The 26055-nt window shown below is 39.1% G+C and overlaps 1 protein-coding gene across 6 annotated transcripts in view; it reads right to left on the bottom strand.

Moving 5' to 3' along the window:
- Nucleotides 1–26055, bottom strand: part of PIBF1 (progesterone immunomodulatory binding factor 1) — a 129513-nt gene that overhangs the window by 103271 nt on the left and 187 nt on the right. For 4 of the 6 annotated variants that reach the window (XM_062636874.1, XM_062636879.1, XM_062636877.1 and 1 more), the window contains exons 2-7: nt 25034–25348; nt 24080–24180; nt 22066–22264; nt 15544–15663; nt 5343–5476; nt 3205–3313 (exon numbers count right to left, since the gene is read on the bottom strand). In XM_062636874.1, coding sequence (XP_062492858.1) covers nt 3205–3313; nt 5343–5476; nt 15544–15663; nt 22066–22264; nt 24080–24180; nt 25034–25285 — 915 coding nt within the window. In that variant the 5' untranslated portion in view covers nt 25286–25348. Of the gene's footprint in view, nt 1–3204; nt 3314–5342; nt 5477–15543; nt 15664–22065; nt 22265–24079; nt 24181–25033; nt 25349–25773; nt 26052–26055 lie in introns of those variants that run through there. The other 2 variants (XM_062636875.1, XM_062636876.1) reach the window with 2 other exon arrangements.

Below are 26055 nucleotides of genomic sequence, written 5' to 3'. Positions count from 1 at the left end.
AGCAGCAGGGCGGGACGGACGTGGCCGTGGACTTGTACCTGGCCGTCCGGCTGCTCTTCACCGTCCTGGCCCTCACCCTACTCTCCATCTTCGTGAGGCTGCGGGGAGCCGAGGGGGAGCGGCCCCGGGAGCCGGCGGCAGCCGAACCGGCCCGGGAGAGCGGCCCCGGACACCAAGCGGCAGCGGGAGCGGGGCCGGAGGCCGCGAGGGGACGGCTGCCGGTGGAGGAGGTCGGGGCGGTAGAGGAGAGGAAGGAAGCGGCTGCCGAGCAGCGGGAGAAGGCGGAGGAGGAGTCCAGCCCCGCGGAAGAGCCGAGCCCCGCGGAGGAGCCGAGCCCCGCGGAGGAGCCGAGCCCCGCGGCCGAGCACAGCCCCGCGACGGCCGAGAGCATTCCCCGGAAGCCGCCCGCCGAGCCCCAGGAGGATGCAGGAGACCACGCAGCATTTCCCAGCAAGGCAGAGGGGGAAGAGCTGGACTCAGGAAAAGAGAAGCTGGCGGTGGGAGAGCCGGCAAGCACAGCAGCTGCACCAGCCCCAGTGACAAGTACAGCAGCATCAACTGAGAGTTCTGAAGGTTTTGAATGGCCTTTGGGTATCCTTGGGACCTGCATGCTGATTGTGGTGGGGATCAGCATGTTGGCACACACACAGACTGTGTTCTACCCACAACCATTTTGTCTGGTCTCAAAAGTTAAGCAGAGTCAGGTTTGGGTCTTGTCTGGGGTTAGACGAGGATATAGGGGGACCAAAAGGTTTTCTCCAAGGCTGGACAGTGATGAGTGGCAGGGTGTGTGGGACAGTATGGGCAAGTATCTAGTCCACTGGGCCCCTCCAGTGCTTTGGAAGCATCGGAGATGGAAGGCAGCTGTATGGAGTCCCCAACAACAAGCTGCAGAAACTGCTTAAGGGGACAGTGAATTATTTTAAGCCTGGTGGGCCCATGACACCTCAGGCCATCAGAGCAGAGATGCAACACAGAGATGGACTCATGATCGAGGGGTGAACTTAGCAATGGACACTATTGCCCAGGTTATTCATGAGTGTGAACACTGCACACAGTCTCTCCTGCTCTGGAAGACTTACAAGAGATGGAGCCTGACATGGACCAGATGGACGCAGCAGCTTTATAGGGACTGGTCCATGCACTAAGTTAAGAGTGCACCGAGATAAGAGTGATGTTATATTGAAAATGTGGGATCTGAGCATGACGTGAATGGTATGGAATAAGGGGTGGACAGTGTCCTGGGTTCAGCAGTAGCAGTCATTTTTCTCCTTCTTGGTAGCTGGTGCAGTGCAGTGTTTTGACTTTCAGCTCAGGAACAGAGCTGATAACAAGGATGTTTTGGTTTGGCCAAGGACTTTGTGAGCCTCATGCTCTGCCAGGGAGGAGGGGGAGCCAGGAGGAAGCAGAGACAGGACACCTGACCCAAACTGACCAAAGAGGTATTCCATACCACAGCACGTCATGCCCAGGATGTAACTGGGAGTTACCCAGAAGGGCTGGGAGACTGCAGGGTTGGAGGAGGTATCGGTTGGAGCTTGGTCGGGCTGGGGGGGCGAGTTATCGGTCGGCTGGTGGTGAGATGATGTATTCTCTTCCCCTGTTATTTCCTTTATCATTATTATCATTGGTGGTAGCAGTAGTGATCTGTGTTATACCTTAGTTACTAAACTGTTCTTATCTCAACCCGTGGGAGTTGCATTCTTTTCGATTCTCCTCTCCGTCCCTCCGAGAGCAGGGGGAGGGCAAGAAAGGGGGGGAAGTGAGCGAACGAATTACCTGACTGGGTTTAAACCACGACAGTTACACAGAACTAACCTCTGTAAAGACAAATTGAAGGAAACTTCATGCAACTGAACCATTACTTTACTAGAGTCACAAATAAGAAAAACTATGTATTCTATTGATGTCTAGAAAAAAAATCATACACAACAAAACATAAGCCATACAGTAGCTCTGCCCTGCTGTCACTACTGGTTGGAAAAGAGCTAAAGCTAATTAGTTCTGCACCTTTTGAGGGGCAGAACATACTCACAAGCATTCAGCATTCACTCTTAGATTTTGCCCTTGGGCCTCCCAGGTTCCTGAACTTATTGCCAGAGTTCAGAAGGCTGAAGCAAAGGAAGGCTAAGCTAGAGACCTAAAAAAATGGCATCTACATAATGCCTAAGGAAAAATGAAAAGCATTTGACCAATGTTGAGGGAGACAGCCAACGCTGTTGTGAGCTTGCCCAGCTGTTTGAAAGATCATAGCAGGTGAGCAGGGCTCCTGATGACGCAGAATTCATCTTCAAGAAGGAAGACCCAGGGAACTGTAGACTTGTAAATCTAACCTCAGTCCCTGCAAAAGTTGGATTTCAGAAGGAAACAAATCCTCCTGCAAGCAATATCCATGCATATGGAGGATAAGGTGACTGAAAACAACTAGCATGGATTTATCAAGGCCAAACTGTGCCTAGCAAACCTGACAAGTAAGTTGGCTCTATGGATGAGCGCATAGCTGTTCATGTCAGTTATGTAGACTTCTGCATGGCTTTCAGCCATCTTGCATAACACCTCTATGGGAAAATGGGCAAAATATGGACTGGATACGCAAATATCAGTTGAACAAACTAAACATGAGCCAGAAGTGTGCCCTGACAGCAAAGACGGCCAAGTGCCTACTAGGCCATATTTAGTGACAATGAAGAAAATAGTCTCAAGAAATTTATTATTATCCTGTGTTCAGTACTTGTGAAACTGTACTTGACGTGCCATGTGCATTCTGATTTCCTCCTAAAAACATACATTAACATACTGGAGCAAGACCAGATGTCATCTCTGCCAAGATGGTCATGGACTGGAGCACATGAGGTACACGGGTTTGAGAGAAATGTTTTTTTTTCAACAGAAAAAAACCTGCAACAACACTGATTAGATTTTACAAAAACATTTTCAGAAAGAGGGTGGATAAACACTGTAACAGATTGTCCAGAAAGCCTGTGGAATCTCCATTCTTGGAGATTCAAAACCTGACTAACCCCTAAGTAACCTAACCTAAGCTGGTTCTGCACTGCATAGAAGGGTTGGACCAGCTGGTCTCCTTAGAGCCATTCTAATCTAAATTATTCCATGATCCTACAAGTGATCCTGACAGACTGAAGCAGACAAAGAATCAAATTCCTGAGGTGAAGAAATAGACAATTACTGAAATAAAAACGTTACCTCTTTTGATACGTCACTTCTTTCTTTAGCTTGTGCTTTGTGTGACACCTCTAATATTTCATATTTTCTTCTGAGTTCTGACAATTCATGTTCAAATGTATCACGTTCACTGTTAAAATAAAGTGAAACTGTTAGATGAATAAAGTGTAACAAACAAGATTCCTGTGCATTTATAATCCCTCAGCGTTTCTGTCATGATTCTGACTTCTTCCAATCAGTCACTCACAAGGCAATTAGTGATAATCCTACCTTTGCTAGTGATCAACACCTGGAACAATACCTTATTATATGGAAGAATTTTCATAATTTCTAAGTATTTTAAAAAAATCCTAAATTATAACACAGTAATAATGAATTCCCATCATAAATTATTTCATTCTCCTCTGATTATTATTCTTTAGTGTAACTTTGGCCTATACATTTCTCCTCTTAACAATAAACTGTAAGTATCCTTGTCCACCCTTTTAGTTCGATGCTATTTCCTACAACAGTCTCTTGAGTCTTTTTCAGCCACTGAAGTCTGATGGAAAAGTAAAGCTACTTCTTTCCTATCTTCCTGATCAAACAGAAAGCAATGTATACTTGTTCTTAGTTGCTAGTTTCCCTTGTATACAGTCTCTTGATACCAGAGGAGGTTGTACAACTCTTTTCATGTTTAAAATACACATGACACAGCTGTAAAAATTATGTTGGGTTTCCTGAATAAGAGTGCTTTCCATATGCACAAAGAAGCAGCTCTGTCTCCACTCTATCTGACCCTGTCAGAACAGTGAAATGAATGACCCAGTATGAGCTTGCAGTTTGGAAAAAAAGCTAACCAGTTTTTTATTAAGCATAGCATAGTTTTAAAACTGAGATAACTTGTAGTACACCAGAACTAGAAGATTTGACATGGCACTTTTAAAGACTGAAACAAGCCTGGAAGTGATTAACTCCTGCAATGCTCCCAAATATCCTCATGCAGTCATGCCAACAGTGCTCTCCCCTTCCCTTCATCTGTGCCTACCCAGATGAATACAACCTACTCTTAAATACAGTCTTGGCACATTCATTCATACCTTTTTTCAACTCAAGACTATTTTAAATGTACACTCTTAAACACTGGGGCCATTCACACAAACATTATTACAATCCATTTATTAAGATGCAGTTGCACACAGGAGGCAAACCATAGCATCAATCCATCCTATTTGCAAAAAGCTTCCAGGTAGATTCCAAGGTTGTTTTAGTACACATAACTGTGAACAGTTATCCAGAATAAAGACTGTCCTTCAAATGATTTTGTGGCAAAGTGATTTATGTCAGTAAGTATGCTTGAGTTCATACACTGTGAACAACTAAGGAGCTGACAGGGTGTTTTCTATTCATAATCTCAATTTTTGAATCCATTCCCCAACAAATGTGCCAAAAGCCAGACTTCATGTACTGGCAAGCACACTAAATAAGCCATTTGGGGGCTGGATTGTGAAGTATAAATCTGTATTTATAGAAAGTCCATTTTCACTATTTTGCAGTTATTGTTTACAAGATGCACATTCAAAGCACAGGCTAGAACTGTAAAATCTGTACTTTAAAAATGAAGAGACACTGGAACTTTCTGCAGTTAAACCAATTCACTAAAGTAACCCTAAGACAGGGTCGCTTTACAGTAACAGACTCTAACAGAGGTCTTATAACAGCTCTTTCAAATTCATGGTTACAAGGCTATCTTAAGTTATAAATATTAATTCCCAAGGTCCTGCACTCTTTATTCACTGTGTAGTCACCACACTGTAGAGCACAGGGCCTTTTGTTAGATCATTGCTTTTACTCTAAGAAAAAAGGAGTACTTGTTCTAAGCTGCTTGGCATCGACAGCTCCCATTTCTTTGGTTGCAATGTGACTGGTAGGCTCTTCTGAAAACACAGTAAATCCCCAAATATAAACTTCCATGGAGATAATCTGGTGCATTAGAATTCAACAGGTTGTTCATCTTATAACTGTAGCATACTACAGGAGATAACTGAACCAGCAGTGGCTTAAGGTAAGGAAAAATATCTGTGGTGTACTTAAGCCAAAAAATCAAATTAAAAACTCTAGTCAATCAAGGTTGAAGTTTTTCTATTAACATTTGTATATAGGTAGATACAGATACCTACCATTTTACTTTATCATAGTTCTCTTGTCTGTAATCACCTTGCTGAATCATTTGCTTTGTATCAGCCAGTTCCAGTGTTAAACGCTGACATCTTATCTCAAGCTCTGACCGAGTTCTCCTCTCGTCTTCATAGCTCTAGAAGATAAGACATTTTGAAATTATTAAAGCTACACTGATATTTACTTAAAGCAATCACCAACTAAGTTTTGTGAAGACCTCTTATGAACATTCAAGTAGTACCATTTGTATCTGGAAATCTAGCAGGTATCACAAAGTAACCAGTCATATTGATACTCAACTTACTTTTTATCTTATCCTAAATAGGTGATTAATGTATCTAATTTTTTCTAACACATCTGTCCACGGGCACAACTTCCAAGACCAGTAAACCTCATATATACAGCTGGTGGTCTACAAACCTATAGTAGGAGCACAAAAGTCACACTCACTTTACAATATTTTCAAACAATTTTCCATGTGAAGACATATGCCGGTCAGTCACGAATCTTGCCAAATTCTCTCATTATATGAAAAATTTCAGCCAGTTCCTCCCAAATTGTATCTGGTAATTTATGTTTGCTAAAACATATTAGAATCATAGAATAGTTAGGGTTGGAAAGGAACTTAAGATCATCGAGTTCCAAACCCCCTGCCATAGGCAGGGACAACTCACACTACACCATGTCACCCAAGGCTCTGTCCAACCTGGTCTTGAACACTGACAGAGACAGAGCAGTCACAGCTTCCTTAGGCAACCTGTTCCAGTGCCTCACCACCCTCACAGGAAAGAACTTCTTTGTTATATCTATCCTAAACTTCTCCTGTTTAAGTTTGAACCCGTTACCCCTTGTCCTGTCACTACAGTCCCTAATCAAGAGTCGCTCCCCAGCATCCTTGCAGGCCCTCTTCAGATACTGGAAAGCTGCTATGAGGTCTCCATGCAGCCTTCTCTTCTCCAGGCTGAACAGCCCTGACTTTCTCAGCCTGTCTTCATATGCGAGGTGCTTGAGCCCCCTTATCATCCCTGCAGCCCTTCTCTGCACTTGCTCCAACAAAATATCATCCAAAGCTTTGGTGAAGGGAGTGAAAAAAGGAAAAAGAAAAAGGTATTTATTTGCTTATTTAATGGTCTATCAGCCTTAATTTCCATTTTCCATTCTTTGTCCTCCACATATACTTTGAGAGTCTACTATGCAAACTAGAAAAAAGGACCAAAGCAAGAGAACACACAGAAAGCAGAAGTATTTTAAAAACACTGGTTATTCCTTTTGAAGATAACTAGATTTCCTAATTATCATATTCCTCTCTCCCACCCGCCACAGGAATAGCAGACCTCAGTATCTTAATACTCAACCTAGACTCCATTTCTCAGATTTTTTTACAAAGTACAAATTTACCCTAGAAAATTTTACACAAATTTACCTTACTTGCTTGTCCTAAATGATGTACTACTTAGCAATTTCTTCACAAAACCAACAAAAAATAACTCAGCCACCTATGCTAGGGAAAACCGATGGACAGCACAAAGAACTGCCTGCTAAAACCTTGAGAATAACTTCTGGACATCCAGATTTTTTTTCCATCTTCTGTCTCTCAGAATACTGCCGAGTTCTGCTTTTTTTTTCCTGCTATAGTTGATATATGGCAAGTTCGATAATGGATTCTTGATAAACAATAACTCTATCTGGTTTTATCAAATGGGCATCACAATATTATTCACTGAAGGTGAACACTGCTTTAAGATGTAATTACTGAACTAACCATTTAACCACTGCAAATTAAATTTATTTTGCAGAGGGACATTGTATGAGTGCATAACTTTTTTACGTAAACTGAAAGCTATGCTTCATACATTATAAGAGAGTATAGCAATTGTGTCTAGCTAGTTTTTAATAGACAAGAAAAGTTTAGGAAAGTAGCATTTAAGTAACGGATGACTCCTAAATGCAGCTTCGTAGGAGGAATGAACACAAAGATAATACTCTAGGAAAGGGATGGAAAGACACAAAGAACAACCAAATTCACAGACACCATAAACTGAAAGTCTGACAGAATGCTTCTTGAAAAAATACACCTAAATTTCCATAAGACACTACAGAAAAGCTCCCTGAGCCACCAAATATACTGTAAGTATCCTGTTGATAAATAAGAATTTTTTGGTTTATATATCACAAATCACATTAGATGACAACACTGAAAAAGTTTTCATGAGGATTTTGGATGGTATATCATTAAGAACATGTCATCTGAAGACACAACTGTTAATCATCCTAACATACTGGTACATATGGCTTATTTTTATGTTTACCCTAGTGGATATACATTATACAAATCAACACTATAGAAAAGTTTCTTCTTAAACCAATTACCATGGTATCATTTATAAAAATGGCATTATCATAATAGTAAAGCCTCGGTCTGGGTAAAGAGTGTTGTCTACAAGTTACCTAGAATTTCAAATATGTAACAAGTGTGCAGTGCAAACATGACTAATCTTGCAACAGGAAATGGGCGTAAGGGCACTTAATTTTTAAGTGCAAATTGAAAGATTAAGTTCAGATACAATTACTCTGCAAATATCATGTGCCATTCTGCTGCTAATACCATGCTAGAATTCATAAACCCTTCACAGAGAAAGCTATTGAAGCTCCTACAGTATTACTCATTTACAACTAGAAGACAACAACCAAAAGTATACAATTAAATTGGTTAACCTCTGGACAAATTTGTCATGAACAGCTCTGAAGCACCAATTTACAGAATAGTGAAATATCTACAAAACTGTATCTACAGAACTAATTCTTTTTAACACCTAAGATCTAAAACAGCTTTGAATTTTATTTAACACATCATAGAATCATAGAATAGTTAGGGTTGGAAAGGACTTTAAGATCATAAAGTTCCAACTCCCCTGCCACAGGCAGGGCCACCTCATGCTAAACCATGTCACCCAAGGCTCTCTCCAACCTGGTCTTGAACACCAATAGAGATGGAGCATTTACAACTTCCTTAGGCAACCCATTCCAGTGCTTCACCACCCTCACAGTAAAGAGCTTCTTCCTTATATCTAATCTAAACTTCCTCTGTTTAAGTTTTAACCTGTTACCCCTTGTCCTATCACTACAGTCTGTAATGAAGAGTCCCTCCCCAGCATTCTTATAGGCCCCCTTCAGATACTGTAAGGCAGCAGTGCTAGTGTCATGTAGCAATATGATAACCCCAGAGAAGGGGAAGGAGTATATAACTTTTCTTCAGCTTCTTATTAATTTTTGTTACTGCAGAGCAACAAATCAGATGAGGCGATTAAAACAAACAAATCTGACGTGTGAGATGGGTAGGCAAACATTGCCTAAAGAAATTGTTAACAGAGCTGTCCAAAAGACCCAGTATTAACCAGTACAGGTCATTTCTGCAAAATACATGAAGCAGTCCCTAGCAAGAAGTGATTCCATTTGGTTTACAAACACTGTCAACAGATGGATGTTTTGAGCAAGAAGATTCTAAACTTGACTGATATGCACCATTTAAAAACCAAACTGGTAGAGAAACTAAAGATCTAATGACAGACCTCAGTTTTATGTTATCTTCCATCTGGAATGAATAGCAGCTTATAGCAAGTCACTTGAATAAACACCTCTCTAAATTTCAAGTACAAAAATTGGGTGACATACTTTTTGAACAAAGTTAGTGACACATAATACATGGTAGGGATTAGCTGATCTTTCAAAAAGTCTTTGGGGATAAGAAGATAAACAGAACTGGGAGGAAAAGATTAATCAGCCAATCAACCAGAAGAAGCATGACTTCTTCACACTGTCTACAGATAGGCCAGTGGAAGAAAGTGGTCCTGCTTTTAAAAAGCTTACTTGAAAGAACTTCATTTTTGAAGGATCACTTACACAAGCCAGCACTTTCTGTTTGTGTCCTAAGGTACCTAATGGCCCTACACAAATGTAAAGCTACTATAACTATTGTAACATGAAAAACAATTCCCTCAAGTTAGTTGGATAAGGTGCACTACTTAGTGAAGATGACATTTTGCTTTAATCCATTTCATAGAATCATAGAATCGTTAGGGTTGGAAAGGACCTTAAGATCATCTAGTTCCAACCCCCCTGCCGTGGGCAGGGACACCTTATGCTAAATCATATCACCCAAGGCCTCGTCCAGCCTGGCCTTGAACACTGCCAGGGATGGATCATTCACAACCTCTCTGGGCAACCTATTCCAGTGCCTCACCACCTTCACAGGAAAGAATTTCTTTCTTATATCCAACCTAAACTTCCCCTGTTTAAGTTTGAACCTGTTACCCCTTGTCCTGTCACTACAGTCTCTAATGAAGAGTCCCTCTCCAGCATCCCTATAGGCCCCCTTCAGATACTGGAAAGCTGCTATGAGGTCTCCACACAGCCTTCTCTTCTCCAGGCTGAACAGCCCCAACTCCCTCAGCCTGTCTTCATATGGGAGGTGCTCCAGTCCCCTGATCATCCTCGTGGCCCTACTCCAGACTTGTTCCAACAGTTCCATGTCCTTTTTACATTGAGGACACGAGAACTGCACACAATACTAAAAGTGAGGTCTCACGAGAGCAGAGTAGAGGGGCAGGATCACCTCCTTCAACCTGCTGGTCACGTTCCTTTTGATACAGCCCAGGATACGGTTGGCTTTCTGGGCTGCAAGCGCACACTGACGCCAGCTCATGTGAGCAGTCCACAGAGAGTTTGTGGGTCAGGGTTAAAGGGAATATAGCTATGGGACACATTACTGTGGGGGGATCTGTTATAGACCGCCGGATCAAGGAGAACCTGCGGATGAAGCACTCCATAGACAGGTAGGAAAAGCCTCACGCTCACAGGCCCTTGTTCTCATGGGTGACTTCAACCACCCTGACATCTGTTGGAAGGACAGTACACAACTGTTTGTGTGCGGCAATCTAGCCAGTTCTTTATCCACTGAGTGGTCCATCCATCAAATTGATGTCTCTCCAATTTAGAGACAAGGATGTCGTGTGGGACAGTGTCGAACGCTTTCACAAGTCCAGGTAGATGACATCAACTGCTCTACCCCTGTCCATCAGTTCCGTAGCCTCATCATAGAAGGCCACCAAATTGGTCAGGCAGGATTTCCCCTTAGTGAAGCCATGCTGGCTGTCACCAAGCACCTTGTTGATTTTCATGTGCCTTAGCGTGCCTTCCAGGAGAATCTGCTCCAAGATTTTGCCAGGCACAGAGGTGAGACTGACTGGTCTGTAATTCCCCAGGTCATCCATTTTCCCCTTCTTGAAAATGGGGGTTATATTTCCCTTTTTCCAGTCGTTGAGAACTTCACCTGACTGCCATGATTTTTCAAATATGATGGCCAATGGCTTTGCAACTTCATTTGCCAGCTCCTTCAGGACCCACAGATGGATCTCATCAGGACCCATGGACTGGTGCACGTGCACAGTATGTATTCAAAAATTATTGGTCAATACATTATTTATTTGAATTACAACAGCCCAAATATCAGGAAGAAGTTACACATAACTGGACAAATAGGACATCTTTTCCAGCATGCCGATACGAAATTGGTAATCTGTCAAGGACTCTAGATAGGGCACTCCCTTGTCACTAGCAATGGTACTTTCAATTTTACAACATTCAGATACATCTAGTGGTGACTGATCCTTTGAGCAATAGCTTAGTGCGTTCTTTGAAGACCATAGAAATATTTTTCCTCCAGCTGGGAAACATTATCACAGAGAAAACTGTTAGGTATGCCTAGCTAAACCTGACAGCTACTAATCCTGATTCAGAGACAAGCTCTTGGAAAGAATCCTTGTCTTACATACATCCAGCTTTGTCTGTAGGCTAACCATAGCTTTTAACTGTCATACTATAAATTTGACTGCAAGTCTTAAACACGTTACAGGAGAAAAAAAAAAAAAAAAAAAAAAAAAGAAAGACTTGCTAAAACTGTATCAAGATCAAATTCCAGGAAAACACTGCCAAGAAAGTCATAGCCAGAGAAGAAAGCAATACTTAATCTTCTAGGCCTACAAAGAAAAGCAGAATTTCCTTCATAGACATTCTCCCAGTCTTGAGAGAAACACAAGCAGTAAATTACATCTGTTTGAGAGAAGGTTCTAACCACTTTGGAAGCAAACAACTCTGAAAATAGTACACCGATATTCAGCATGGGAACGCACACATCAGAAGCTGGTTTTCTTTCTGGGAAGCTCCTGGTAATACAACACTACAGCTGGACTGGGGTGTGGTGTGTTAATAGAATCAAATCAAACGGGTTGGAAGGGCTATGATTTGATAACAGATCAGTCAGCACTGCAATACAAGAACATGGCTTCTACCCATTCCACTGACTCCTCCCCAGTCTGTTGCTGCTGCACCTAGAAAAAGAGGACCACACTGGTCTAAATTACAGATGGAATCACTGGGTATACAGCACCATTAACTCTGTGGTAGTACTGCAGAACCACTTAGCCTGACCACTTTAAAAACAGAAAGTGGTGACAGAGATTTTTTCACACTAGCTGTGTTTATCAGATTATGTTCCAGTGCTAGAAATCAGTCTTCACGATGTTCTCTGCTACCAGTTGTCAGAAACAGCTCCCCACCCTACTGAGTCTGTGTTACAGATTCAGCAGGCTTTGATTAAATGCTAACTCAGAGCAGCAACAGACAATCAACAAGAGAACTTTGTTACCAAGTTGTAAAGTTTTAGTGGTCTTAATCTTGGGATACTAAGAATTAAATAAGTGCTGACAGAGGCTGATAAACAGTTAGGACCTTTTGCCACTTCTGAATAAATGAAAGATAAATTCATATACCTAGAATACAAATACAGGTGATGAAGATTTGGAAGATGTCTTTCATGTCCTGATGTCAGCACTTTTGCCTACTACAAATGAATTAATGAATGGCCTAGAGACAGGAACATGAGGATTTGTCAAATCTTAGAAACTTGGTTTCTACAAGGCTACAATGACAATTCAATTTTTAGAGAACCAAGCTTTCTAGCTCATACAGCTGGATACTTATAAACTCAGTTGGCTAAGAGGCCACAATGCCAGGCAACTGCACCCATTTTCGTGCCAGGTGAGGTCTGTTGTGCCGAGAACAAGTTTCTCTTGGTGGGTGCTCCCCTCACCCCCCAAAAAACAAACAAACAAAAAAGGCGGCATATAGCAAAAAAAGATTTGGTGGGTTCAAAGACCTTGTTTTATATAACCAGTACTCAGACATACTGGCTCATCTTAATAGCATCCAGACAATTGAACTGTGCAGCTTTGCCTTCTCACAAAACACTAAGGGCTCACGAGCAAAGAAAAAAAAATAATGTGCCTTGTTTTGGAGTATGAACAGAAGAACAGTGAAATTAGAGCTCATTTCCTTTGACCAAATTAAAGGACTACAGCCATCCTGTCACAAAATAACATAGCTGATACTAGGCAATGGTTGTCTTATTTGATGAATTTATTTCACATTTAAATTTTCCTAGAACTGGCTTTGCATACTAGACAAGTTTGAATTTTCCTTTAAATTTTTTCAGTTCTCTGTTGGCTAGATAGACTCTCCCAAGTCTATACCCAATTGTCTTGTATTTCCCACTAGTTTATTTCTAGGTGAATATCTACACATATGAAACTTACTCAAACCTAGTCCCTCAGGCATGAACAAGCAGAAAAGCTCCAAGACATTAGTACTTCTTAAAAAAAATTGGGCTAAGCACGTATTTTAGTTCCTTTCTATATTCCACAAAGAAGAAAAAACATGTTGAAACTCATTAGGGAGTTTGTTAATGATGTGCAACAGTAGGAAAAAAAAATGCTTATTGTAGGAAGTGGTTTATTCTCACAGAGGGAAGGGAAAAAAAAAAAAAAGAGAAAAAAAGTAATAGATTGTCTTAACTTCAGTGATGACTGCATCTCAAATATCTGTATCAGTAGTTTCCTAATGAACTTTTAAACCCAGAAGAGACACATTGTTAATAAATAATGTAGAGAACAGAAATATTGCAACTGTTGGAGAAAACTTAAGGAATACTGGATGGCAAATCAGAGAAAGGATATGAAGAGTGTAAGCTCCTTAAAAACAGGAAAGAAGCTTCAGCAACTGTGTTTCATGTATCTGGTAATAAAGAATAATTGGAGTATCACAAAAGCAGTAAAAGAAGAGTATAAGAGCTTAAGGCTCTGAATAAAACTGTACTTTATTTCCTACTGATAAATTCCTTGCAATAAAGCCTGACCTTATTTAAGGAACTCAAATAAGTAAGTTACCCTGAGAGTACACCTTGAAAACACTTCTTCATAAACTGCAAGAGATGCATACGTACATTAGTTTTAGTGTATTAAGTACATTAGAGATTCTGAAGTACCCTCACATATTGGTGATGCTCCTTACTACCTGAAACAGCCTGAGGTACCTTGTTATATTGACACTCATCAAGTCACTAGGTCAAATCTGAACTTGTCAGAAGAAAACCAGAGACTTAAGTCTCTCTGCACATAAAATACCTCATCTCAGGTCACATACACACCACCTCTGCATAACGGATAAGGTAAAGACTTGAGTTTGGGGGAGTGTATATATGGAAAAACTGTACTAAGTGAACTTACCCGAAACCTAAGAATCCTAAGGAGTAATTTTTATTAACAACTGTAAGCCCTTTTATTTTTTTTTTAACTTGTTACATTTCAGCAACTGGATATCTTCCTTTGGTTTTGGCTTGGGTTTTTCCATTTAAACGAGGTATTCATTCTTAGTAATTGTCTCTCATTTTAAGCATGATTATGGAAACAGGGTATAAGCATTCAAATAACCACCTCAGTTCAACACAGGCAACATTCTAGTGCTTTTTCACCAACATCGAAAGCCTAGTAAACTTCAAACTTGGAAAAATAAAATCAGTAGGAAAGGTGGATATTGCCAGCATGTGGTATAAAAAGAACAAAATTACATATTTCTATATTAAAGAAAGGTCAGTATACCAAGAAAATTGTTTCTAGCAAAACTTTAATTATTGTTATCTACTATCCTGTTAAGCTGCCGTATCAAAAATTAACACAGATGTCAGTCAAATCTCAGAAGGCTGAAATCCTTCTGTAGAATTTTATTCAATCAAAGCACATTAAATGTACAATGAAGCAAAATGAATGCTCAGGTAAATCAGTTAATTTAAGTTATGGCTAGAGATGATTACAAAATAATGGTGAAGCACATAAGTGCCCAAATTTTATTGGCTACTTTTAATTCAATCAAAAAGAGAAATGAAAATTATATGAATTTCACAAAGATGATCCTGTACAATTAATAACTCTTTACAGCTGATTATTCCATAAGTTAATTCTGAAGACAAAAAAAAAAAAAAAAAAGAAAAAAAAGTGGTAACTAAAGAATAAGGTCAGAAGTAGCAAACTGACAGTGGCATTCAAGTGCCTGCTGGCCACAACTTGGATAAATACACACTAGGTACCTGAAGCTGTCTTATCACAATTCCAGATTTATGCAGAACTAAGGTAAAATACAAATCTTCCTAGTTGTATACATACTAAGAATATTATAAATGTTCATAAATACCTTCAAAAATACATTCTTCATATACTGTTTCAGCTCCTTTGCTCTTTGCAAATAAAAAAATAAATATATTTAGATAATTTGTTTCTCTATTTCTGGCATTTATAACATACCTGAAATTATCTTTTTCTTTAGTATAGAAATAAATAGGAAATTCAAATATAAAAGTTGAAAAGCAGAAGAGAAGAGGCAACTCCAAAGAATTCTTTAAAAACGCATTTTTAGATTATCTAAAACTAAAGGTGAGGCAAATTACTAAGACATCACCATCTCGAAAACTATACACTGAACAATCATTCCCTATCTACTTCTGGATGGATCTCTTGGCTCAGTTTCCCTGACCTGAACCTTGCCCTCAGAAAGCACAACATAGCTGGTAAGAGTCTATCCTTAACATTCTAATGAGCAAATTTTGCAGAGTAGCTATAATGCAAAATTAGCTGTTATATAAGGGCATCTGTAGCTTGCTTCTCCTTTCCCTCTCACCACAGCCCTCCTACCCCCACTAATTATTATACAGCAAAAGAACCCTCTTTTATATCTCATACATCAATAATGATTTGGAAAATGAGGTTTTTGCAATATATTTACACATTTTCTTAATTGAAATAATTATGATTCACAGACCTCTGTCAGACACTTCAGTTGCGATTTGTACCCGCGTAGTTCTTCTGTTAGGCTCTCTTTTTTCATCTGTAGATCACTTAACTCTTTTTGTAAGGAATGGACTACTTCATAGAATAGAATCTAGAAAAACAAGATATATATTCAAAATTGAGACTAGCAAAACTGCAATCGCAAAGCCACAGTTAAAAAACAAACAAACAAAAACAAAAAAAAAAAACAAACAAAAAAAGCCCCACAAAAACAACAGTACAGACCCCAGCTTAACATTTTATGGCAATAATTCACCAAATAATTTCTAGCATAAACAAGGAACCTGGCGGAGGCTAGGGAAATGTTAAAGCAAAGACAGTGTTTTTCTTTAAGACACTAACAGCAGCAGCAAAGAAATAATCAGTTTGTGTTTGGCACTAAATAAAAAAGGAGGAATAAAGGTAAAGATATACATGTCTGTTCAACTAAGGCAGCTCTCAGGCTGCCTGATTAAAATGCAGAGCTGCTAAGGGACCACATGTTCCCTCCCTCTTACTTGTGCCAATCCTAGGGCCTATTTGATTAATATTGCAAAAAAAAGAAAAAAGAAAAAAAGAAAGTAAGCCTATTTAGCAATAAACCAACGTGACTTGCTAACTTTCCCCAAGCCAATATAAATTTTAATGGGGTGTGTAGAAGTGGGGAGAGATTAGCTCTTTTCTGCCAGTTCAGTGTGCTGAATCTGGATCAAAATGCGAGAGCAAGCACAGGAAGCAGAACAGCCCATGACCACGAAAAGCCATGACACACCCCCCCACACACTTTCAGCAGTGACAGGCTGCTGCATGGGTTCAGCTGCATCATGCAACTATGCCTCTGACAGAATCTGCCCTGCTAAATTAACACTGAAAAAAAAAAATCCTTGTAAAGGGATGAAAAAAAATAAATAATAACAATCCTGTAACAGATACTCCTCTCTCTTCCCCCAATCCACTCACAGGCATAGTCTCAGACAAGTAAATCTCAGATCCATAAACTCTTCCAGAACATTTGTACTGAACAAGAAAAAATACTAGAAAAACACAGTACTAAACCATAAACCAGCAGTAAAAAACAAATCCCAAACCCCTAAAACAAAAAGACAAAAGAGACAAAGAAGAAAGAGCTTTTTTGATATACACCCACACACACGTACACAGATATTACTCCTAGATTAACCTGATACCTTATAATGTTTGTTTTGTGGGATGAAAAGCAAAGAACAGATAATTAAGCATTATTTTCATGCAAAAGCTTCTCCATACCCCTCTATCATGAATGTTTTGTTTGATATGCAATTAAAGAAGAAATACAAGCAAGAAAGCACAGACAGAACTCAAGAGCAAGCTGTACTACACTTCCATGCAGAAGACAAGTCTGTTTTACTACCTGTAAACAACAGAAGACAAAGAAAAGTTCCAGGTATATTCCACATAATTGACAGCATACCATAGAACCACAGAAGCCATGGAAATTTGTGATGTAAATATAGGTGTAGTTTGCTTTAGACAACAAAGCAAATGTGTAACATGACTGGAAGACTAATAGTAAGGCAGAAAAAGTGACATTTTCTTTTTTTTGTTTTCAAGTTTTTCCAAATATTGTGCTTGTTAAAAGCTGCAGTTGCTTGAATCTGTTGCACTCAACAAGAGAGCTCCACTTTTCAGCCTTACCTTCAGATGCAAAACAAGCATAAGCTAAACTAAGACATATGCTATAAATCTGAAGCAACTTCTTATAAAAAAAAAAAAATGAATGCTTTCCCAAAATACAGCTGTTATTTTTAATATGGTAAGAAGGGATTCTCAGTTTGTTATGTCTAAGTTTACACACAAAATGAAGAAAATGAAGGACATTTTAAACTACAGTTAATTTTAAAAAGAAATAAGGTAGGATCACTTTTTTGTTCATGTTCTGAAAATTCCAAATGACAAGTCGAACCATCAGATGCTACAGCAGCTAAAACTAGAAAACAGAAATTTTCTATTCCGAGCAGTGAAGTGCATAATATTGCTTTATTGTACTGCTTCATTACTTTTTTTTCTTGCATTATGCCAATATTCAAGGAGTTTTTTCCTGTCCATCTGTGAAATCCCATTGTTTCTAATTGGCTTGCATGAAAACAAAACAGCAAAGATAGCTTTGTGGCTTCTTTCTAACTTCCAAACTACTACATCAGGCTTCAGCTACTTCAAAGCAGTAATTTTTCTGTCTCTTCTCTATAGCTTCCACTGACTAGTTTGCGCCTATGTGGACTCTTTAAGAACTTGTCCAACTACATCTGAAATCAAGCAACTGATTTTTAATCAAATCCTCTTCCCTCCCCCAAAAAAATATTATATTATTTTCTTTAAAAATAACCTTGACTGTCTCTAATTGATGACTATTTAAAACACTGTGGGTTTTTTAAACCACACTACTTTTTCCCTTAAGTTCTTGTCTTTTTATTGTGATTTCCTTAGGAAACCTAACTTATGCCATCATGCCACATTTACTTCCCAAACTGCAACAATCTTAAAATAGATTATCCAGTATCAAACTAGGATTTCATGGGATATAGGTATCAAGATAGGTGTATCTATCTGCACAGCCCTCCTGAGAAAACATCAATCTATGGTAATAAGAAAGTGCAAATTAATGCAGACATGAGGGGAAGGTTGTAGCAGAAGTCAACTGTTACTTAACTTGCTTGATGGCAAATAAGCATTCATGTAACTCAGCAGTCAAATCACACATATTACCTCTTGTCAAGTTAATATAGCAGCAACAAAGATTATTCTAATGGGATTTCAGAAATAACTGCATATCTTAAAAAATACAAATTTATATTCATGTGCTGTAAGGAAAAGGTCACCACTTTCCAGGCAATTTTTAAAAAGTTCTTAACATGTGCCCACCACTTTTTATAGAAAACAAAGCTTAACCTAAAAATGGGTGGGCACAGAGGATGAGGAAGTTGGCTCCTGTTAAATGAAGTCATGTTAAAGTAGTTTCATTAGTTACTGCCTTCTTAAACAAAGGGCAAATGAGCTGTAGTTAGTAAAATGAGGCCACTGAAAAACATAGCGATTGAAATTGGATCAAACAGAATTCACAGATTCCATTTTTAAACAACTTGATGAAAAATTTTTATGAGTACACAAAGGCTCACTTTACTGAACAAATTAAGTGATTCAGCTGCCAAGCACCAGTTCAATGACCTGGAGTGCTTTAAAATTTTTCTGTTTCTAACAAAATCATTCTTAGTAAAAAAACCTCTAAATTTTTACATACAAGTTAAAAAAAAGTGTGATTTTTAAGAGAAAGATGCTTAAAACATCATTATTGGAACTAGATTATCTCTAAGGTCTCTTCCAACCCAAATTATTCTATGATTAACTTAAACAGAGGAAGTTTAGGTTAGACATAAGGAAGAAGTTCTTTACTGTGAGGGTGGTGAGGTACAGGAATGGGTTGCCCAAGGAGGCTGTGAATGCTCCATCCTTGGCAGTGTTCAAGGCCGGGTTGGACAGAACCAGAGCCCTGGGCGACACGGTTTAGTGAGAGGTGTCCCTGCCCATGGCAGAGGGGTTGGAACTTGATGATCTTAAGGTCCTTTCCAACCCTAACTATTCTATTATTCTATGATTAACATTAAACATTGCCTAGTTTTTGCTCTATCGTGTCACTATTGCACCCCTTTGTGGCAGAACAGTGAAAAAACATCTCATTTGTTTTAATTCTATGTCCTGTTTGTCTATGTTGCAATATCTCTATATACAAAATGTGTATTTAAACACTTCCTGCTGTTTTTCCATTATATCAGGTTTCAAATAAAGTGTAAGAATTATATATACAATTGCTTCTATCCTGGAGAATTGTAAAGCAGTATTTTATAATGGATAAACAGAAAAAAGTCTGGAAATTTCTTGCTCAACTCTTCTTTAAGCAAAACTTTCTCACCAAGGAGAATTTTATTCTCATATCAATGCACTATACTGTTAGTCTGCCCATAGATCTGGGGTCGGAGATTTTATCTGCCTGAGAAATGCACAATTCCTCCTTAGGCGAGTAAAGCAGAAAACAGCATCAGAAAAATTACTTAGTCCCTTCAACATCCTTTTACTAGCTTTCTGAAACCAGATGGATGCATACACAGGATATACAAAACTGTTCTGTAGCTTCTCAGCATCTGTTACAGCTGAACAACTCAAAGTAGTGATAATCACCAAGCTTAACTGATACTCTCATGTTCATGCTGATCCTGTTGCCAAAATAAGTTGGGAGAAGCAGAAAACAGCATCTTACTACAAGACGACACTGTTTATGTCTTCACTACAGTGTCTTCTCACGAAAAAAAAAAAAAAATTGGTTTGACCAAAAAAGGACTTCTTCAGTCCTTTCCAAAGAAAGTGACATATATGTAAAGAAAATGACTTCACTGAACACGTAGGTAGGGGAGTTTCTGTCACAGACAAAAGTAGAATTTACCAGTTGAATGCAAGAGGAAAAGAAAGGTAGATTAGAGGTAGAAGGTGGCTGTTGCCTCTCCCGCTTCACATCCTTTTTAGAGTACTCTTCTATTCACAAATACAGTCTAAGCAATCTGTGCTGTGACACCTACACTTAAAGCAGCTGGCAAGGTTACTAACGCCTTGTATTTCTCCTTCCCAGCTACACATTCTTTTGTACTGACTGCCAATCAGCTCCAAAGAACTGGAGCTTCCAGCATACCAATTTCAAGCAAGCTGACAGAGATTTCAGTTTGCGTTTAAAATTTGCTTTCTCAACCATGGTGTTGCAGGAATCAACAAAACCCCTGAAATACTTCTGCAGAGGGCAGGGTACAGTAGGCAACTAGGGGTAGCGACCTAAGAGGCTCCAGCTAGGTGATCTTGTTATTCGTACAGAGCCTTAAAATTTTCCCAGTACTTTCAAAAGTCCAAGTTTTAGAACTTTTGAGAAGATGTTTCCAAGCACATCCTTAAGATAAGAATGACAAGTTAGGCTTCTCTGTACATATTTTAGAGCACAGTATACCATTACTTTCATCCAGCAAGAGAACTCATTCATGCAGCATTTATACCTCAACAAATCCACTAAGCTTTTTAAATTGTATTATTTACAGCTTCTTTAATAACTAGCTCTATAAATAAGTAAAATGCTAATACTTTGGTGGATTAAGGTTTGTATGTCCAAATCCTCTTCATTTCCAGAAGTGAGCCAGGATAGTCTGGACATATTCCACAGTCTGTGAAGGCACTGTCTTTTTATTGCAACCAGAAATCCCCCTGCCCTTCTATCTACCCATAAGCCACAATTAAAAAACTTCTTAAATCAAGAAAATGGGTCTTACAGTAGTCTTTAAGGTACACTTTATTTCCTGCATTTAGTCAGACAGGAAATGGACAGATGGAAAACATGAAGGAAAGGTAAGAGATGTCTGCAACAGCCACCTTGACTTCCGGCTCTAGCAAGCCGAGTTTCAAATTACTTTTTTCAGCCTGCTGTGTTTTAGATCATCAGCGTGTACCCACCATGTAACTGTAACACCTCGTCTGCTTAACCTGCTTAAAATATGTCAGCAATTCCAATCCTTTCAAGACATCAGAGACTGGACTTAAAAGGTTCCCCTCTTTACTGGAATCCTGTTGTAACAGACAGATCCAAAAGCACACCTGTCTCTGAAGTTCCCTCATTTCTAGCTGGGGAAGAGTAAGAATTTAGGAGTATAGGCTGGCTTCCACTATATGCAAATACCTTTAATTCTAAACAGAAGCAATTTACAGCTTGTGGTGGGTTGACCCTGAGCAGCAGCCAAGCACCCATATTGGCTGCTCACTGGCTGCCTCCAGTGGGAGCAGGACACAGGAGTGTGAAGAACAAAAGCAAGGAAACTCAGGTGTTGAGTTTTCTCAACAGTTTAATTAGTGAAGGAAAGAGAGATAATCATAGAATAGTGGTTGGAAGGGACCTCATGGATCATCTGGTCCAAACTTTCTTGGCAAAGCATAACCTAGACTAGATGTCTGAGCACCCGGTCCAGCTGAATTACAAGTGTCCAACACTGGGGAGTCCACCACTTCCCTGGGGAGATTATTCCAATGGCCATGCAAATACAGTCACCACCTCTTGCAAGCAGACTGATGCCCAGCCAGTCTCTGAGCAATAACCACCTTGGAAGCCACCCCCCACCTCATCTTTCTTCCTCTATTTCCCGTTTATATTGCTGAGCATGACCTTAGATGGCATGGAATATTCCTTTGGCTGATTCATGCCAGCTATTCAGCTGTGTCCCCTCTCAAGCTCATGAATACCCCTTGCTTGCTGGGGAGAGGGGAAGAAGAGTAAGCCTTGATGCTGTACAAGCACTGTCCAGCAATAGCTGTAACACTGGTGTGTTGCCAACACTGTTTTTAGCCAAGCACAAAGCAAGCACAAGAAGATTCAGGCTGCTATGAAGAAAGTTAACTCCATCCTAGGCAAACCCAGGATACTGCTATATTTTAAACCAATACAAAACTCAATACTCACAGAAACATATTCAGGGATAGAAAGCTGGTCTTCAGGAAGTAACTTTAGCTGCTTATAGCAATCATCTGTCAACTCCAAGTCTCGCAAACTACGACGGATATCTCCAGCCCTCTCCCTTAACTGACGATTTGTTTCCTCCAGTTGCTTCTGTCTCAACAAAATAGTTTCCATTTCTTGTTTCATTAGAGCCTGATGTTTTCTTTAAGATTGATTTGAAAACAGAAGACATTAAGTAGCAAGTAACACAAGTGACAAACCTTCACAATACCCTGGTAAGGCAGTGAGTTATGCTCATTGTGGTGGGGAAATTTTACAGAGATTAGGTAATTAGCACAAAACTGTACACCAGCATGATTACACAATCATATCATATATGCCAGAAACTTTACATTGACAATATGAGGCTGAATCTGAGAAGTGTCAATTAAGCTCCACATGTGCTGACTTTAATTGGTAAATTTAGACTAACTTATAAATTCAAAACATTAAAAGCATGAAAAAGCTGACTGTATTTCCACACAAAACCCAAGGAACTAGTAAATCACCAAAGAAATAGTACAATAGTAAGTTACATTTGTGTCTTACCAAGTTTCAGCACATACATGATTAAGGCCTATTCCACACACAACCCTTCATTTTCTGCCCAGTGTAATACACAAAATTGGGATCCATTTTAAACAAAACAAAACAAAAAAAAACCACAAAAAATCACACCACAAACCACACACTGCAAAGGCCACTACGCTTAAACAAGCAGCCCTACTGCCAGCCTTAAAATACTACCATTATTATTATCACCAGAGATATGGTATTATGCAACAAGAAAAACTGTGCATCACTTCAAGATGTTTCTAAGTGTTCACTTTATTTAAATCAAATGTAACTGACCTAATTTTTCAGAGGTTTTAGCCATGACTCTTGAAAATCTATTCAAATTAAATCATTCTTCAAAATGGACCAACTCCTACATTATTTTAAAAAGTAATATTAAAAATACTAGCTGGTACTACAAGGCAATGTCTGGCTCACTGATTTCAAAAAGACAAGAGAAAGTCCCAGGTCATCAATGCAGTCACACAAGGACACACTCTGCACATAGTGTGCAATACTCTTAAACAGAGATGGAAAGTGATGTAAAAGGCAGACAGGAAAACTAACTACTTTACTTTTTCCAGTCTTTTCATTAAACTTTTTATGCTTATTAATAGCAATTTGCACCGAAGTTCTTGTTTTACTGAACACTTCACAAATAACTCAGATATGGCCAACATAAAAATATTCCACTCTGGTGCAAATCAGCATTCAGAATGACAAGGCATTTTTCTGACAGTCAGCTGCTCCGAGTTAAAAGACTTTGCTGTAACTAATCCCAAATCCAGCTTCATATCCCTAAATCTGTTCTAGGCTTACTACAGAATATGACTTTGAATTAGTTACATCCTGTAAGCTCTAACATGAGACTTATAAGTAATGCTCTTCCTTCACAGGTGTTAGAACATTTAACTGACAAAGTAATTTGGAGAAGCCTGTGTGCCAGTCTATTTTCAGCTACAGGTTAATTCAAAATGTTTCAGAAAAGCAAGATGAAAAATTTCTGCATCATCAACTGATAATGTTCCTGACCAATAAGCAATCCTAACTGGGAGTGCTAAACATTATCCCCTTACCTTTCCCAAGTCATCAAGGCGGCAGAGTTATTCAAAATTCTGTTTAATTTGATGCAAAATCTGCCACCTCTACCTACTCCTTTTACTCTTTACTAGTTTTAAGAATGCTCTTACTCCAGTTCTTATTCAGTTTTGAATCCAGGTAACAATAAAACTTCAGCAAGTGAAAGCTGAATTCAAATGTATGTATATGTAAATGAAACACACAAATTCCATTTTTAGAATGCAAAAGAAATCCTATTCCTGCAATTCATAATCATTAGCTTCCATTAACTGTCAATGAATTAATTAAAATTCATATTAATAAATTATTAAAGATGAAGTTCTTAGTTTTACTCCCATTGTACCTGGAATCTTCTTGCTGTAATGCCAGCTGACTATCCAGTCGTAAAGACAACAGCTTCTTTTGATGGACTGCATCATTAAGTTTCTCTTCTAGCTCTTCAATCTAAATAGAAAGAATGTAAGTATAAAACAAAGACTGGAGCTTACTTTGGTAATTAAAAAAAAACCAACAACTGTACAAAAAGCTGGAGAGCCAATGCCGTAGGAAATGCAATGACTGTCTGACAAGACCTCCAAATATGCCAAATAATAAGTTTCATAAATACAATACAGATTTTGCCCTAATGAACTAAAAGTAAAAAAAGACTTAGCTCTAAACCTTATTGTTTTCAGCCAAATAGCTACTTGTTCAACTAACTTCAAACCAGGCTTAAATACAAAGCAGCAAGCCTGTGAAAGCCACAATTAATATTTAGTAGGCCGTAAATGTGGACTGCACACAGGTGTGGCAAAGCTTTAACAACCTTTCTTAGTTTCATGCATTTTAGTGGCAACTGTACACAATAAAATCCCCTCCTATTAGGATGTTGGCATATTCTAGCCACATCCTGATTAACAGATCATCAAATAGTATTCAGATTACTGTTCCTACTATTCCAAAGTAGAAAAGCCCTATTAAGCTGCTTTTATCAGTGACAAAATTATTCTTCATTTCTGAAAGAAAACAAGTCTTTTTCTTCTGTTTTTAGAAAAGAAAAACCTAATTAAATCCCACCTCATTCATTTGAAATGTTGAATTTACTTGCTCAGTCAGCTAAGTTTTCCGTATCTTTGTTTCCTTCTTTTCTCAAAAAAAAAAACAACAAAGAAAACACAAAAATCCCTTCCAAAAACAACTAAGCAGGCTTTCAGCATGCAATTCACAGAATTTTTTGGCAGAATATAAGTTTCTATCATACTCCAAGAGCACCAGAAACAAGAAAAGATTATACAACAAAAAGAACAACATTTCTTACCTTGGTCAGATATTCTACTTTCAGGTTGTCAATCATCAAGTTTTTCTGAGATAGTTCTATTTTAACTAGCTGAAGATTATGGAGCAACTCCTTCCGTTCAATCAGCTCCTTAGTTATTTTAACAGTACCTTCTCTCTCTTCAGAGGAAGAAATATCATCAGTTGGTACTGTGGTTTCTAAGCTAATATCTTCAGACTCAAAAGAGCTAGAAATGTTTACTTTCCTCATTTCCTTAGAGCTTTTAAGTGACATTTTCTTCTACTATTTGCAGTGCTTTTTTATGTGGTACTTTCAGATGAGCCCCTGAAGAATTAACTGTAAGAATCAAAACAGTTAAGTGAAAGGCATTATGAAAACTTAAAAAGTTAAGACCACTAAGCAACTTCCCAGCATCACATGAATGTATTTTTTACACAAGAAAAACATTTTAAGCTCAAGAAGTTGCCCAAGGAGTCTGTCGCTTAAGTAATTGTTAGCACGGGGTTTGACTGCAGTAAGCTAAATACCGGTGTGAATCAAGCTTACGGGTAAGATGCTGTAAGTAAATCAGGATGTACACCTGCCATTCACGCTTTCAGAAGAACATGCACCAAAACTTCACAAGATCCATAAGCCATACATACAGTATCAGAGAACACCCAATAACGAGCATTAACAAAGCTTGCTACAGAAAACAATACAGGAGAATGGAGTGATAGCCACTTTTGTCTTCTCTAAAGTACCAGCTCTGGTACGCTTACCAGGCTAACTTACTCAACAGCCACACGTACTTTACAACTGCTCGGCACAGACCACGGCTTTTACCGAAGAGGTGCGCAGACGAACGCAAGCCGTTCAAAGCCCTACAGGGAAAGGCAGTGCCGCGCTAACGCGAGGGGTGCCGAACCCGCCGGGGCTGGCTCTCCCAGGCCACTGCTCCTTCCCCACGGCAGAGGCAGCTCAATGGAGGATACGCCGAATGCCCAAGTCAGCGGAAGACAACGGCCAGCAGGGTGTATAAGAGCGAGAAGAAGCTGACCCGC

Source organism: Pezoporus occidentalis, unplaced genomic scaffold (genome assembly GCF_034315485.1).
Source record: "Pezoporus occidentalis ecotype Australia unplaced genomic scaffold, CSIRO_AGI_Poc_V1 ctg5, whole genome shotgun sequence".
Classification (NCBI taxonomy): domain Eukaryota; kingdom Metazoa; phylum Chordata; class Aves; order Psittaciformes; family Psittacidae; genus Pezoporus; species Pezoporus occidentalis.
This window is presented reverse-complemented; position numbering and strand designations above follow the sequence as displayed.